Consider the following 16,884-nt stretch of genomic DNA (forward strand, 5'->3'; position numbering starts at 1 on the left):
AACCTTCGCAGAGGCTCTTCGGTAACGTTATATTTCTATATTTATTGGCGGAAAGACAAGGCACAATGGGCACTCGTGTGTCACAATTGAGCCTTGTTACACAAGAGTATAGGAGTGAGGACCCTTGTCAGGGTTTTCTAATTATTACCGAAACAATCAGGGCGAAGAGAGGCGCGCTGAAGCTAAATATTGCGAGAAGGCAATTACCAGGAATATTAGTCAGGTAATGATTTCTTGAAGTACTACTAGATAGTTTATCAATTGAAAGACTGATCAGATACACAGGTAGCAGGGTTAGGAGCTGGCGGGATGCTCTGGTAATATGGGGCAGGAGCTGATTGGAGGCACAGGTAGTGGGATTAGGAGCTGGTTAGAGGCACAGGTAGCGGGGAGAGTAAGTGCTTTATAGATTTGTACCCATAATTGTTTAAAAGGAACTTCTTTTTAACAGCAGAGTGCTTATGATAACCTATTGTGCAGCCCAAGCAAACTTTTGTGGGAGCTCAAGTCATTTTCACAAGAGTTTATTATGGTTTGATCCTCCTTGTCCCTCTACTATCCATCCATCACTTAAAAATAAGATGAATAAAGGCTGATAGTTTCGAAAGAAACTGTTTGGGGCTGCATCGGTGGGAGTAATGAAGTAATTTGGATATATCACCAAAGTTGAAATGGTAAATTGGCCACCGTAATGATTACAAAAGCTGACGTTTCGAGCGCTAGCCCTTCGTCAAAGCGAATAGAGGAATTGTGGGTTGTGTGTGCTTTTAAAGGCAGAAAATGGAGCTACGTTATTGGTGGGAGCATGGCAACGAGAAAAACATGAATAAATTAGTGGAATGAAAAGCGTTCGTTGATCCCTGTGGGATTTAGACTGCCGATTTGAAAGATGAGCTTTTGTTCAAGATTTTTACGGCTTTCCGTGCCACCTAAGTGCAAGGAAAGACGACAAATTGCCATATGTTGCTTAGAATGATTAGGTAGAAAATTTAAAAATAAGAGACTGGCCTGAATTCCATGGAGACAAAGAGATAGAGTTGAATAAACAGTTTCCATCTCCAAGAGCCTTACAAGCAATCAGCCCTTTGAGAGCAGTGCATCTCTTGGAATCAACAATCGTGCCCAAAGTTCTTGCTGCTCCTCCCCCTATCTCTGGAAGGACTGATTTAGTCTTAGTAGTTGGGAATGTTTTGTCTCGAAACAAGAGCATAAATCAGGCATGTTGGGTGTATTAGTTATCAGGACCTCTTTCAATTCCTTAAAGTCAGTTATCTGAAATTATAAAGAATGAATAATTGCAAAAAGTTCATAAAACTCTGCTGCCCACTTCCAGCAAGCCTGGGTTGAATGCAATACCATGGACCAAAAATGCTTATACAGCCAATCACTTACGCTTAAACTGTTGGATTATTTCCCTGGTTACTTGATAGATTGATACTTTCAACCACAAAATTATTGGACAAACAATTATGAATTGAAATTTTACTGCACTAAAGTAAACCAAGAGATGCTACCCAAACAAATTCATAATTTTAAATTGATATCCCACTTATATTATATATATTTCTTGATCAAGACAAGCATGGGGAATTAAAGGTTCATGAAATTGTGATGAAAAAAAAAACAAAAAAAAACCTGAATGCTTACCTGTGATGAGAAAACCATGGTATTAACAGGGTTTTCATTCACTTTTGAAATGGAAGGGCAATGCCTTGTGAGTGGGCAGGTACCCTAATAAAATTGAGGGCAGAAAGCCTGAACCTCAAGGGGGTCTGGGGAAATTTTTAAAACTCAAGCTGCCCAGGAGTGCATTTTCCTGCAATCTGGAAAATAAATTTTTCTGCATGATGCATACTTCATCTAGTTTTAGAAAAAGAAAACAAAAAATGGTACTCTGGGAGAATTTGATTTTATTAATACACATCCATAGCTACATCAAAACAATACTGTTTTTTTTTTATAATCTCGTTACAGTTGCAAATGAACTCAAACTTATAAACTTGTTGAGAGAGAAACTGACGACAATTTTAAAGTTTATGAAAACTCAAAGTCAGAGCTGTAATCAGGAAAACAAACATCAGATGGAATAATTGGGAAGTTTGAGAAATTGTAAAATTCTGGTTCTGGACCGAGGGAAGAAAATTACTCAGTCTGAGTTATCAGGAGTTTTGAAATATTGATGGTTCTACACAGCAGGATTCTACTATTAAAATTCTTGGCACCTATAGAGGTTTTGCACAGCAGCCATGTTGGATGGCAGGAACAATGAAAATATTTTGCATAAGAAAGAAATTTTTTTCCCATGGGTAAAATGATCTATTGTTCCTGCCATCCAACATGGCTGCTGTGCAAAACCTCTATCAAGGCCAAAGCAGATTTTTGCATTTAAAATTGTTGATATGTTAAAGGCCCATTTTCAACCAAGATGCCTTGCGCGCCCAGATCATTTTTCGTATATGAAAAATATGCTATTTTCCTTGAAGTTGTGGAATCGCTTTGATATGTTCTTCCATCTTACTAATTAGGGCTTTCAAAGTTCCATCTTGAATCATGTGCGAACAACAAACTATTGTAGTATCCATATCAGTAAATAGTTTTTAATTCTTACATGTATGACGGTGAAAAACGTCATTTGAAAAGTTGATGCTGCCGAAGAAGTGGTCTAGAGGAAGGCCGGGTCTGCCCGGCTCGGCAAAGGTTATTTGACTTCGAGAGTCTGTGTATGATTTATGGAGGGTAAGGAAAACAACAATGGGTTTCGGTAACACTACAGACAGTGCTTTTGCAGAAATGTTACTGCATTGTTCCTATGATGGAACTAGAGACTCCGGGGAGATTTTTTCGAGGTGAGAATAATTATTTGACTGATTTTTACTTGAGATCCTGCGATATGTATGTAAGCGATCTCATTTGTACAAGTCATTATTCTATAATTGAAAGGCGTAAAGTAAATCAGTTTTGGCCAATATTGGTTATTTGGTTATATTTTATTTAGTGTTTTATTTAGAAGCCAAACAATTTTCTTCAACATCAAGTAAGCTTTGTACAAGTTTTATACACAGACTCGATTTATGATTTTTCAGTCTCAAATATTTAGCTGCGAATTTGTTTACTGTGTTCTTCACCAAATCTTTGTTTTTCTTTTCAATAGTGTTTGTGAATGACTATCAGAGTTCGCCATTTAACAATAGCGCGATTCCAAAACAAAAACAAACAACTGCAAAGGATCTCGGATGAAAATGGGCCTTTAACATTTTTTAATGCTTTTCTTGGCTTTATCTTGAATGAAAACAAAATAGCTCTTATTCCAGATCCACATGCGCAGTTTAGTTGGACAGCGGTTTCCAGTATTAGCGTACGCAAAAGAGAGGCTCTCGGGTCAAGCACCTCTGAAGACTACTAGAAGAAGTATATAAAAAGTTAAGACCTGAAGGTTTTTGTAAAACATGGAAGCTATCAGGCAAACATTCACAACGAAAGTGTGTTCTATCATTGTCACACGGTATTTCAATTTTTTGCACAGGACCATATGTGACCGGGCACAGGATTTCGTACACTAACACTTTACCGTTTAACGAAATAATCCGTTTATTATCCATTTAAAACGGATCATCAAAGCACTTAAATGCTTTCTTCATCCATTTAAACGCTTTGCTCATCCGTTTAATGTTTTCGACAAAACGTTTAAATGGTCAACCTATCCGTTTAAAAAGAAAATCCATCCGTTTAACGGTTACTTGCATCCGTTTAATGTTTTTGAAGAGCAATGGTATAAAACAGTCCCAAGAAGCATCCGTTGAAAATCAATCATGTTTCGATCAAGCAGCTATGTTGGTCTTTGCTACAACTTACTGTTTGCAAATCTCTGGTATGAGAAGTTATTCGATTAGAAGAATCCTCAATCAGATATTGAGACACAAGAGCTCACATTACCTTACGAAAACAGAATGATATTCGTTAAGTAACATGAGAAGAGCGAGATTTGTTTTCATGCTTTTGCAAACTTATTTCGATAGACGTACAGCAAAATTATTTACCGAATCAGTGGCTATCGGGTTTCTCATCTTTTATTTCCATTGATTGAAAGGAAATGAAATTGGCTTTATAAAAGCTATAATTACAAATTACTTTACGAAATCGAACGCTAGATGAAACATGAGCGAAAGAAAGTTGCATATGCAAACTTGTTTTGATTGTGAACCGAAGGTGAAATCTACAAAATCGGCGGCTATTTTTACCTACATAGAATCCATTTCTTAACATTTTTCACTTGATGGTGCGATTTCATTTCGGTCAATATGTAGAAGAAACAATGTAGGAACATGAAAAAAAGACTTTGCTTCTCAATTCTAAGTTTTTTTCTGTCAAGAGTGTTCAGTCCACGTGGTATGATTGTCAGATTGCTTCTTCTGCTTATATTTTATGCAAATTTTCAAACGCATTGTGAGCTCTCCAGAGCGAGACTCGCTCTTGGCTCGCTTTACTCGCCAGTGGTAGCTTAATTTAATTTTACTTCGTTTTCTATTGGTGTCAGTCGAATATAATATTAGCATGAAACGTCAGTGTTCTACAAGAACAATTCGTATAATTCGCAATGGTTTCTGTTATGTGCATTATTAGCTTATCCCGCTGTTCTTTAGCCCTTCTGATTCGTTCGAGGTTTTTGTCTATCCGTTTAATGTTTTAAGTTATCCATTAATAGATTCTGTTCAACCGTTTAACATTTTAAGCCATCAGTTTATTTTTTTTCTCGGCTGTTTAACGGTTTACGGAATCCGTTTTTGGACTTTGCTCTACTGTTTAACACTTTGGACTATCCGTTTAAATGGAAAGGCAAACCGTTTAAACAGTCTTACTTCTCATTTATTGTCTGTTTACAAACCATTTATTTTCAATCGTTTAACGAAAAAGCATTAGTGTACAAAATCCTGTGCCCGATCACATATCTTAATAAGGCAAATGCTTCATTGTTTACGTTCTTATAGTCTTTATTTGTTTCGTCATCTTGAGCTTTTCTTTCAATGAAATAGCAGACAACATTTTGCCAACTACAAACAGGGAGTTTGTCTCCCCAGTTACCAGTGATGACCATTCTGGACAATCAGGAAGACCACTGCTATTAACAGCTGTGGTGGTAGTAGTTGTTTTTGTTTACACTGTTCACTTGTTTACATGCCAAGCTAAGTGCTACCACTTTTCATGAAAATTGTCTTCCCATTTATTCTTGATGTAGTTCATAATCCTGTTGAAAAGAAAAGGTACACAGACATTAAGATTTGGAAATAATTTGTCTTCAGGATAAAAATACCAAAATTTAAAAAAACATTATGAACTCACCTTTGAGCTAGTACAGGTTTTGAAGCTGTAGCTCAAGCACATCCATCTTTGGCAGTTCCTTTCCAATTTGAAAGCCACTCCTTCAGCCTTTTTTTCATAAAATCACCTAAAAATTACCGCCTGATATTTTCACTCTCTGTTTGGCTGATAAAAACACTGATTTTGTAAAAAATTTAACATTTTTGACACTCATACTTATAATTGACTATGCAAGTCTTGTAATCTTCAGGGAAGCTTGACCTGATGGCCTTGCTCTTGTGTACAGTACTATAGGGAACTGCTGTCCAACTAAACCACGCTCACAGAACTGGAATAGGAGCTATTGGAACAAAGTTTCTTTCAAGTTTCATTCACTTGTGCGGAATATTTAAGATTTGCAAACCAAGAAAATGTTGGGATTGTATTTGCTGATAAGCATCTTTTATGGGGACATTCTACTCTTGTTTATTTCACATTTTGAATTATACTTCAGACAAAGTGTTCAATGAACAGTTTAAGGAATGGAAAGCATAGAACGGATTGTAACTGCATGTAATTTTTCAAAAAACAAAGAGAACCATTCCACCAAATCCAATTAAAACTAGAAAACATAAATTTAATTTCCTGGGTCATTGCACTTTACCTTTCACATGCAAATGAGTGCTTGTGCATTTCTCTCAAAGGAATATGTAAACAATGCAAGATTGATAAAATGCTAAAAACTAGCCTTTTGATCTCTTGTCTGTAAATGACAAAAAAGAATCCAGGACACCTTGAGTTTTTCTTTTGCTTGCCATGATAACTCCACAGAAGGCATTTGCTTTAAACATGTGGTGCGTCACGTGCAAGAGTTATGTAATAGCTGATCAGGAGTTATGTAATACAGGGGTTTCATTAATTTTTTCAGCAGGAGGGAAACTGGTTTTCACAGGCGGGCAAAACTTTTTTAACTAAACTTTTTTATAAGATAAACCTTCCTCCAGATTGTTAAACCAGGTGGGGGTAACTGTCCTTACAGCCGGTCAATTTGGCCAGTGCCCGGCCCTTAATGAAACCCCTGTGTAATAGCTGATCAGGCACTTCAAGAACTCAATTAATGGTATGGGGTTTAAAGCCCTCAGCCCAGACCACCCCTGAAAATCCAGACAAAATGACAGTCAAATTAAAAAAAATGACATGGTCCAAACAAATTTACCATTTCATGTCTTGGTTTTACTGTTCTGTAGTGAAACTTTAAAACATGATTGCCAATACAATAAAGAATTACTTAGACTACTTAATTAAATCCTGAAGATGTATGTTATGCATTTTAAAAAAAATATTAAAGCATGGTCATCAAGTAAATAAAGTGACCATCACTGTACAACCTACCATATACAAAGGAATGAAAATATCTTAAAACCACAGTAAGTCTCAATTCCTGCTCTTAACTCGGCAGAAATGCAAACAAAAAGAATCAGTCAAAAAACTTTTGCATTAAAACAGGCCATCTCATGGGTAAGAGCGAGAAATTCGTAAGTTTTCTTGCACAGATCAAATTTGAATTTACCGCCATTGCTGACATCAGTGAACGTCACGAGGTAAAAAATAACTGGAAGTTACAAGTTACGCCTACACAGACCTGGCAGAAAATTGCCTATGGAACTGTTGAAGAATGAAATAACTATCGATTGAATAGAACCCTTTCAGTTAGAAGATTACGAACAATGCTTGGATTATACCAAACAAAGAAAGTTGTTTTTATCTTTGACCAGTTTGCAACTCGCAATGTGAATGTGAAATGAAATTGGGCTTTACGGTCTGATACAACGCTCTAATGAATGAAAAAAAAAAACTAGGGTACAATTTAAGAGCTAAGGTTAAGTGTTTTTTAAGTGTTAATTTCCTCTGTGCCATTTAGAAAAGCAGGAGAGTTCACTACGCATTTGCTGACAAAAGGCAATGCTGCCTTGCTCACAAGCATATGCCTCGAAGGTGTGTCCATCACTTCGTTTTCTCCCATAGTCGATGAAAAGATTAAGGAAATCTTTTGATGTTGCACCCTCGCCGAGATCTTTTGTCTGGCCATGAGGAATGGTAAACTCTTCGATGTCGATTTCACTCAGTGTGTTTGACCATTGAACCCCAATGGAAGGCATATCTTCGTTGTCGCTATCTTCATCATCATCATCTTTGCTAGTGAAAATTTGGACATCGGAGTTTGTTCCCCTTAAGTGCTCGCTAAAATCAAAGGTCTCGATTTTTTGATCACCATCTCGCAGAGAGTTTTCTTGTAGCCTTCTCTGTCGTTCTTGTCAAATTTCAGCTACTACTTCGAGAGAAAAAAGAGGAAAGATTTCTTCTTTATCAGAAGAACGCCAAGTATCATCAAATCTGCGAGAAGCCATGCTAAAGTACTGAACGCTATTCAAAAATTCGCTAAAAATCACACACAAATCACAGAAGGAAAAACATAACATTAAATGAAAGGTTAATTTATGCAGGTCATGTTCAGATATATTTCAATATCCAGGGGACTTAGGTTTCTTAGCCACAGCCAATAAAAACGAGTCATATCTGACAGGGGGCATGAGGGCGTACTGGATTTTCAGAGGGGTTTTATTTCCAGGTGCATGAGGGTGCACCGGATGTCAATGGGTTAACAGGCAGCAGTGCCTTTCTCGTCAAAGTTCATTTTATTTCCACAATCGAATGGCAAGTAATCGATAAATAAGTGCAGAAAAAGGTTTTAACTTACAGGGAGGAGTAAATATTTAGTGGAGATTGATAATATTTTCTTGACAATTTTTTTTTATTTTTTTTTTTATACTGGAAGTAGCTGGGTGCTCTGTCTAAAGTAGACAGGGGCTGGTACCTGGGATGCAGCTTCTAATAAAAACCCTATGTTGATCAGGTTGGGATTACTGTGCATGCGAACTATAATGTGTTTTTTTACACAATTGCCCAAACAGAATTTTGTACGGCGCCCTTATGGGCTCCTACTTCCGAGATTTAGTCACCCCAGTGTGAAACTCAGGCACCCGTTAGGCAGCAGACTTGATCACAGTAGCTTGTATGAAACACAGACAGGCTGTGATTCCAGTGCAATGAACAGGAGATGTGCTTACTGTTTAGCTGTGTGGAATTTGAGTGCCAGTTGTTTGGAGACTCTTTGCATTGCCCGCTAGAAGGATTGATGAGTGTTCATGCACATATAGAGTTTGATTGTAAGCCACTTCTGTTTAGAGTTATACCTCCCCTCCACACACGCACGCACGTAGGAAATGTATCGCTTATCTAATTTTTTTTTACAGAGTCATAAAGTCGAATCATGGGAATGTTCCAGTTACATTCAAGCAGTTTGAATGCTTAGTAAGTAAGCTGAATAGTCCAAGCAACTGTGCACTAGTTGTTGATGAGCAGCTGTTCAAGAACTGTAAGACACCAGTGGAAGATGATGATGATGAAACCTATGGTGTGCCGGAATATGATGCACTTGATTTTGGTGAGGAAGAAGCTGAACCCAGACAGTTTGTTGGGGGAGAGACTGAAGCTTTGAAAAGACTTGCTGTTCTTGAAAAGGAGGTTGGCAAAAGTTTCTTTCTGCTGAATGTGTTCTTAAGGGAGATGTCCTCTCTTGAAACTATACAGTTCTTGTCATGGGCATTAAAAAGGTTGTTTTGAATGTTTTTTTTTTTTTGCCTATGGAATGCTAAGTCTCATTCCTCTTTTTTCCATCCATTATGTTTGCATTGTGACAGGTAGCAGAACCCACATTGGGCAAACCGCATCAAGAGTCCAATTCTCCATTTCCTAAGTCGTCAAAGTTGAGTCCATACTTGAGATTTGGTTGTCTGTCAGTGAGACACCTTTTTCATAGAATGAACCAAGTCTACAGAGAGGTTTGTGATTGATTTTTGGCAACATTCCTTTGCAACAGTTGTTGTGATCTTAAAATACAGTAGAACCTTGATTTAATGAACCTCTATATAACAAAGTCCACCGTATAATGAAAGATATTTTTCAGCCTGGCTGTAGTTACAGTAGAATGTATGCTACACACTGAAATAACAATTTGGCCTGCTGGCTAACAAATCTCTTTTAAACGTTTTGTTGGGTAGTATCATTGAGTATTTTTAATTTTTTTTTTGTATTTTGACTCACCCTACGAGCTCTTGAAGAATACAGCATAACTCTTAAAAATACTCAGCAATACCACAAAACAACTACTAAGATATATCTATTAACCAAACCTTGATATAATGAACATTTTGGTTGTTTTCCACAAATTTGTTAAATCAAGGTTTTTGATATAACAAAACCTCAATATTACAAACCAATTTCCCTAGTCCCTTGGGGCTTCATGAAATTCAGGTTCCACTATCATTCAAAAATGTTCTATGATGTCTATATAAAATTTGTGTACTCTGCAACCTGTACATTGGTCGAATGCTGATAATTACAAATCACTTGCTCCCGACACATGGTTGCCTGTGAATGGCATCCATGTTGCGTGACTTGTCTCTGATATGAATCACATGTTTTTACAGATGCAATATGACAGTCACTTTGTCACTGGCGGAGACTTATGAAGGGTTTTCTAATACCTCATTCACACCAGGGAACACGTTTACTTAAACTGGGTCTTACTGAAATTTCCGTAAGATACAAGCAATTGCTAACTTGTATTTTGTATGTGCTAAATTTGAAGCGAACAAACATTGGTTTATACAGTCTTGAGGAAAATGAAAACTTTCAACTGTATTTATCTAAACAGCTTTAACAAATGTTTAAGCTTTGGTGTAAATGGGTTATAAGATCATCAGAATGATGACTGATGTATTTGCAAGTTTTGAAGGATTCCTTTTTAATATTCTTTGATTGCATTGCAGGCTAATGGAAGATCAGCCCCAATGTCAGTTCATTTGCCTTTACTGTGGCGAGAATTTTATTTTGTTGTGGCTAGTAAGCATCCCAATTTTGACAAGATGAAGAACAATTCACTTTGCTTACAGTTTCCTTGGGAGGAGCAGACTTGTAAACTGGAGAAGTTCAGACAGGTGAACTGCAAGGGTTATTTATCAGATGCTGTAATACTCTCTGCATTCCATTTACTTGTAGTGAAAACAGGAATATGTGATAAATGGATTGTATCTAGATGTGTAGAGCTTTGATTGCGATGAAAATACAATTTTCAGATTAATGGTTATTAATTTATACTGTTACCTAAGGAAAGATGTTGCCCAATGATTTGATGGCAAGATCTTTAATCTTTTTTCATTGTCCAGGGCAAAACTGGATTCCCATGGATAGATGCAATGATGCGTCACATGCTATCAGAGGGATGGATTCCTCACCTAGCCCGTCAAGCTGTGGGGTGTTTTTTAACCAGAGGAGCTCTCTGGATATGCTGGGAAGAAGGATTTAAAGTATGTCTTGATGAAAAGTACATAATTGACTCAAGCAATGAGCTTCTGCACAAACCAGAAAAAACAGTTGTTCATGAACTTCCCCTTTATGGTTCCCTCTCTTGGGTTTGAACTCTGGCTTGGACATAATTTGGAGGAAAAAACTGAATATTTCTTCTTAAAAACTATTCTAGGTGGAACATGGCAACTCTTTCATTTATTATAATGAATTACCTTTTTCTGCAGATATTTGAGAAGTACATGCTTGATGCTGAGTGGAGTATAAATGCTGGAAGCTGGATGTGGCTGTCATGCAGTGCATTCTTTGCTAAACATCCTCAGTGGACATGCCCAGTTGGGCTAGGAAAACATTTGGATCCACAGGGCAACTATGTGAGGTACATACTCCTGAATAGTTAAAAAAAAAATTAAAAACCACTACCAAATGCTTTGGCAAAAAATTGATGTGGAATGTTCTGAAGTAGTTTCACAGTGCCTTTCCACCCCCACCCCTCTGAAATAACTTTTGCAAGGTTTGCATGCCAACTTTTTCAACCAGGCAAGCTAGGCTTATCAGAAGCATATTATGCAGTAATGCTGCCGGAATAGCATTAATCTTGTTCTCTTCTTCACCTTGTCTTTTTAAGGAAATACGTCCCAGAGTTAAAGGATTTTCCATCAGAGTATATCTATGAACCATGGGAAGCACCACTTGAATTACAGGAGGCATGTAACTGTGTTATTGGTACTGATTATCCACAACCCATAGTCAATCATCAACAAGCTCGCAAAAATTGTGTTGATAGGTTGAGAGGGGTATATCAGAATCTTGTAACAAAGGGTAAGTTGTCTTTAAAGTTGTGGAAGTAAATAAATCATACATAGTAAAATACACTTAAGCAATCCAGACATGTCAATGATTTTCTCTTCTCTTCTCTTCTCTTTTTGTAGTCTCTTGTAATGTTGGATTGGGCCATAATGCTATGCACTGGTTCCGAAAGGATTTGAGGCTCCATGACAATCCCTCACTCTGTGAAGCTCTAACAAATTGTAGAACATTTCATGCAGTGTATATTCTGGATCCTGTGAGTGCAAGAGCTGCAAAAGTTTCTGCCAACCGCTGGAAATTTCTTGTGGACTGTCTACGTGATCTGGACAAGAGTTTGCGAGAGTGTGGATCAAGACTTCATGTCATTCGTGGCCAGCCAACATACGTGTTACCTAAACTTTTCCAAGACTGGAATATTTCAAAACTGACATTTGAATGTGAAATTGAGCCATTTGGACAACGACGAGATGTGGCTGTGGCTGTTCTTGGAGAAGAGCATGGAGTAGAAGTTATTTCTAAGCCTTCTCATACCCTGTATGACCCTGAAAAAATAATTGAAAGTAATGAGGGTGAGGCACCCATGTTAATAAAAACATTTGAAAATGTTATCCGTCAAATGGGCCCTCCAGAGAAACCTGTTGATGCCGTGAACAAGGAAATGTTCAAAGGGTGTATTTGTCCGGTCTCAAATGATCACAGCACAAGGTTTGGTATTCCAAGCTTAGATGAACTTGGTTACAGAGGGTGTGAAGTCACCACAGGGGATTTGTGGGTTGGTGGAGAACAAGAGGCCATTAAAAGGTTAACAGAACTTGAAGAGAAGGTAAAGAGTGAATTAGGAATTATTTCATATTTACTCAATTTTGAATTGTTTGTCCCATCTTAGTATTGCAATGATTTTAGTTTCTACTTTCTGAAATGAAAGTGTTCAACTTCCTTTTGTACTCATCACCAAGCTGTAAGTGCAGCAAAACAATCACATGCAGCCCACTTGGGCAAATGTAGATCCCTATGCATGTTCATGCAGAATCTTGGAACATGTACATGTCCTAGCATTTTTGTCTGCAAGGATCTCCAGAGTTCATTGCTGAGGACACTTCAGGACATGTATAATTAGCTTACTTTGTCTTCTCAAACAGCAGAATAAGAACATTGATTAGTCATCTTACCTCCACTTGACATGTTTTGTGACAGGTGTTGGAAGGCAGTTTGAAGAAATCCGTGGAAGGGCTAGATGCACTTAGGCCATCCAGGACACAGTTGAGTCCTTACCTTCGCTTCGGTTGTCTTTCTCCTAGGCTTTTTCATTTGAGGCTTACAAAAGCCTACATGAAGGTAAGTTTAAATTGCCATGGGCTAACCTGTTGCTCGTACATCGAAAATCGCCATTAAATTACCCCTTCTGTTTTTATGGTTGTTAGTGGTTTAGGTGTTTGAATTTCATAGGGTTCTTCTGAATATGTACATGCCATTGATAAAGTTAAATGGTTAAAATGTACATTTCTGTTACTATGCCGATGTTGTCTGCTGATGTTCCTAGTTCCCTTCCTTATGTTCAAACTAACACTGTTGTTGCTGCAAGTAGAATATGTGTAATCAAAGCAGTTGGGTCAAGGGCATCTGTAATTTTTTTTTTTTTTTTTAATTTGTAGGTGAAATGCCAGCCACCACCATTATCGCTCTACAGGCAGTTAGTTTGGAGAGAGTTTTTCTTTACGCTTGCCAGTCGAAATCCTCAAATGGACAGGGCAGTGGACAATCCACTTTCCTTTAACATCCCTTGGGAGGAAAACCAAGATGCACTTGATGCATGGAAAGAGGTACAGTGAATCAGAATCCGAGTATCATGTTTACCTTTTGTGGCTTCTGCCTCCTATTGGAGGCAAAGCCACATATCTTGTCAAGATGAGTGAGAATTCCGATCTTGACTCAATTTTGACCCAATGCTTCCCAGTGGAATATTTAGGTGTTTCAACATTCACACTTGATACACATGAGTTCTCTCCTTTTAAAATCAGGGTTGTTGCTAAGCACTGGCTGCCAGCGAAATTTGCCAGATGAAAAAGCGGCAATTGCAAGCCATATGTTCGGCCAGCAATCACTTGGTTAGGCACAATGGGGACTTCCGAGAATACACGCTTAAAATCGTTCACCAACTATAAGCGACCTCACTTGCAATATTAGCTGGCAGCGTAATTTCTTAACTACAACCCTGTATAGTATTTAGATTATAGCACTTAGCACATTAATTCTTTTCATGACACTATGGAAAACAGCAGAAAATGATGAACATCTTGCAATCATTTCAGGATTGTGCACAATTCAAAACAGAAGTTTTCCTTGTTGAAATATTTTAACAAGTGTGATTGGTGGTTAAGGTTGAAGGATTTTCATAAGAGATTTTGCTGAATGTTCAATACCTTTAATTGTGTGTGTAGGTTAATGGTGCCACGCATTGCCAGTCAATGGAATTTTGGTTGGTCTGGCTGATTTGATCACATGCATTGATCTCAGGTTTTTTTTTATATTCGCCTGTTGTTAACGGTCTACCACCCTCTGTGTAGCCCCGCAAGAAGGCTCCTGTGTTTGGGTTTCACCTTGCAGCCCCTTTTTGGGCACAGCCAGCTTTTACACATAGGCAGCCGTTTGTGGAAAGATGTTATGGAGACCTCTGATGAATCAAAACAATAATTGGTAATCTGCTCTTACCCTAGGGGCTAGGTCACTGGAAACCATTTTAAGACTGAGAAATTAAGCTTACTTTCTTTACGCTAGGGCCATACAGGTTTCCCATGGATTGATGCAATCATGCGTCAGCTACATGCTGAAGGGTGGATCCACCATGTGGCTCGACAAGCTGTTGGATGTTTCCTGACAAGGGGATGTCTTTGGATTAGTTGGGAGGAAGGATTTAAGGTACAGCTGTGAATTTCGTGTTGTTGATATTGGGTAGCCCAAAAAAAGTTTTATGTGAAGTTGATAGCCTGAAGTGAATGTGAATCGTAAATTGATATGGTATTTTGGGCTTTTGCAAATGTAGATGATGCTTCCTGAGGTAATGTGGAGGGGTTCTATACCACAACACCTTAAACTAAATTGAACAAACACTTCATCACCACAAGGAATATTATTAACACAGTGACACCGCGATATTAAAAAGTCTCAGGATTTACCTGGTCTGGTTTCAATCATCCTTACCAAGCGCTAGTCTTTGGTAGGTCGATAATGCGGGTAAGAGAGATCCGGAGGTCAAGTAATATGTTGACGAACACGGCCAGGGGTTAATCAGCTTTAGAACATAGCTAGCAGAACCGCGCAATCAAATTCAATATTTGTAAGCGTGCTCAATATCCCGATAGTGCACGCTGACAGCGTCAGCAAATCGCTCCGCCAGAAATTTTTTTTTCGCGCGAGCGGCCGATTGTTAGCGCGGGAAAAATAATATATCTCGCGACAATAATGGATACAAACAGAAACTCGACCTACTAGTCCGAAAACGAAGACAATGTTTCGACCTTTTCCCTTGGGCTAGAGTTCTTAAATGAGGCAGAAAAAGAGAGAAACAAAGGAAAAGGAGACTCGGCATCAGCGCCGTCACGATTCGCTTCAACTGATATTGTTGTCCACTATTCCCGTCGGATTTGATGCACAATTCTACCGGGTATGTTCTTAAACAATTGGTTCATGCTTTCAGCTGTGCACTATCGAGTTATGGAGCACGTGGGAAGTTTGGAGAGCACTCAAGAAGCTAGAGTTGCCCTCGGCTATCGCCTCGGACAACTCTTACGCTTCCTTCGTGCTCTCCAAACTTCCCGCGTGCTCCATAACTCGATAGTGCACGCTAAAGCATGAACCAATTGTTAAGTTAAACTCGGATGTATTCCTTGTTTTGTTAACCACAGGTTTTAAAATGTAGTTTTTAAAAAGGTTAAAGAAAAAAATGCAACACCGGAAATGGTTTATTTCACCGAATGCCGTCGATTTGAAACTATAAATATCATTTACCGTAAGGTTTGAGATCACCGCAACACTGCAATGCGAGTTGTTCGTCACCGCGAAATCACAGTAAAAAAGGGTCAACACCGCAAGCCCAATGCCCTCCTCCCAACTCAAAATAATAATTTGCTTATGAGTGGCTCATATCTTCGTAGTATTATGCAATCAATTCAAAAGGTTTGTTTTCTTTTGAAGTTGTTTGAACAGCTTCAGTTGGATTCAGAATGGAGCTTGAATGCTGGCAACTGGTTATGGGTGTCATGCAGTGCATTCTTTCATGGACAGATTCCGTGGTATTGTCCCGTCAATGTTGGTAAGAAGCTTGATCCCTCTGGAAATTTCATAAGGTAACGTCGCTCTTCTTTCATTTTGCATTTCCGAGACCCTATACACCCGATTGCAAAAAATGTTAACCCTTGTAAGCGTGAGCAACGAACGGTGAGACCCAAACGGCTTTATGGGTGCACACGTACTAATAACCACAATTAGTGGCACGCTTTCCTGAAAGAAGAGAACTATCGTAAACAAAGATTTTCGTGAATGATAGAAAAGCAAAGATTGAATTGTGACTGAAAACATTTCCCTTATAGTCACTGGATCTCATCGTTCTTGGATCATGTTGTTCAGGTGTCGACGTTTTTGCAATCGAGTATATAACGGAAACTTAGCCTGATGAGTGCTTGATCTGTACTCTTTTGCTAGCTAATGTTTTTACAGCTTTTAACGGTATGGATAAGTTATGGTGACTCCCCATTTCTCTTACAATGGAGGAAAAAAAATTTAGGACGAAAACTTTAAACAGATGCTAATAAAAACATTGAAATTAGTCACCAAAGTTAAGTCTAGAGAAAGAATTTTGCTCGAAGCCTAAGAGAAAACACCCTGTATTTTGCAACTGAAATAGTTCAGGAAAAAATTGATAACATTTTCCATCCTGTCAATTTTGGTATAGCATATGTGCATATGAAGTGTGTAGTCCTGGCATCCCTGTCCAACACGCCAGCGTATTAATTAAGCTGAGAAAACTAAATTTGATCAATTCCTATTGGGTTATCTTAACAGGCGATACGTCCCTGAACTGAAGACCATGCCCACAAAGTACATTCACGAGCCTTGGATGGCACCCTTAGCCGTTCAGAAAGCTAGTAACTGCATTGTCGGCCAAGATTACCCAGACCGCCTCTGTGACCACATCGAGAGACGGAAAATTTGTCTTGAACGTCTCAAGGATGTTTGCCAACAGATACAGGGCACCAACTCGTCATCACAGGATACTGCTGACGTCGTTGATTAATATCTAGTTAATGATTCCTAACACAACTGTTACAGTTTAGATTCCCCTGAGTATCAGTGGTG

General features: G+C 38.4%; 1 protein-coding gene across 1 annotated transcript in view; it reads left to right on the plus strand.

Moving 5' to 3' along the window:
• LOC111332843 (uncharacterized) overlaps nucleotides 1–16,884 on the plus strand; it is a 54,400-nt gene that overhangs the window by 601 nt on the left and 36,915 nt on the right. The window contains 12 exon segments of the mRNA XM_088733855.1: nucleotides 8,610–8,880; nucleotides 9,057–9,197; nucleotides 10,188–10,355; nucleotides 10,584–10,724; nucleotides 10,950–11,101; nucleotides 11,351–11,544; nucleotides 11,655–12,355; nucleotides 12,727–12,867; nucleotides 13,185–13,352; nucleotides 14,308–14,448; nucleotides 15,724–15,875; nucleotides 16,591–16,788. Of these exon segments, the coding sequence (XP_088589981.1) occupies nucleotides 8,610–8,880; nucleotides 9,057–9,197; nucleotides 10,188–10,355; nucleotides 10,584–10,724; nucleotides 10,950–11,101; nucleotides 11,351–11,544; nucleotides 11,655–12,355; nucleotides 12,727–12,867; nucleotides 13,185–13,352; nucleotides 14,308–14,448; nucleotides 15,724–15,875; nucleotides 16,591–16,788 (2,568 nt within the window).

This window comes from Stylophora pistillata, chromosome 9 (assembly GCF_964205215.1).
Source record: "Stylophora pistillata chromosome 9, jaStyPist1.2, whole genome shotgun sequence".
Classification (NCBI taxonomy): Eukaryota; Metazoa; Cnidaria; class Anthozoa; order Scleractinia; family Pocilloporidae; genus Stylophora; species Stylophora pistillata.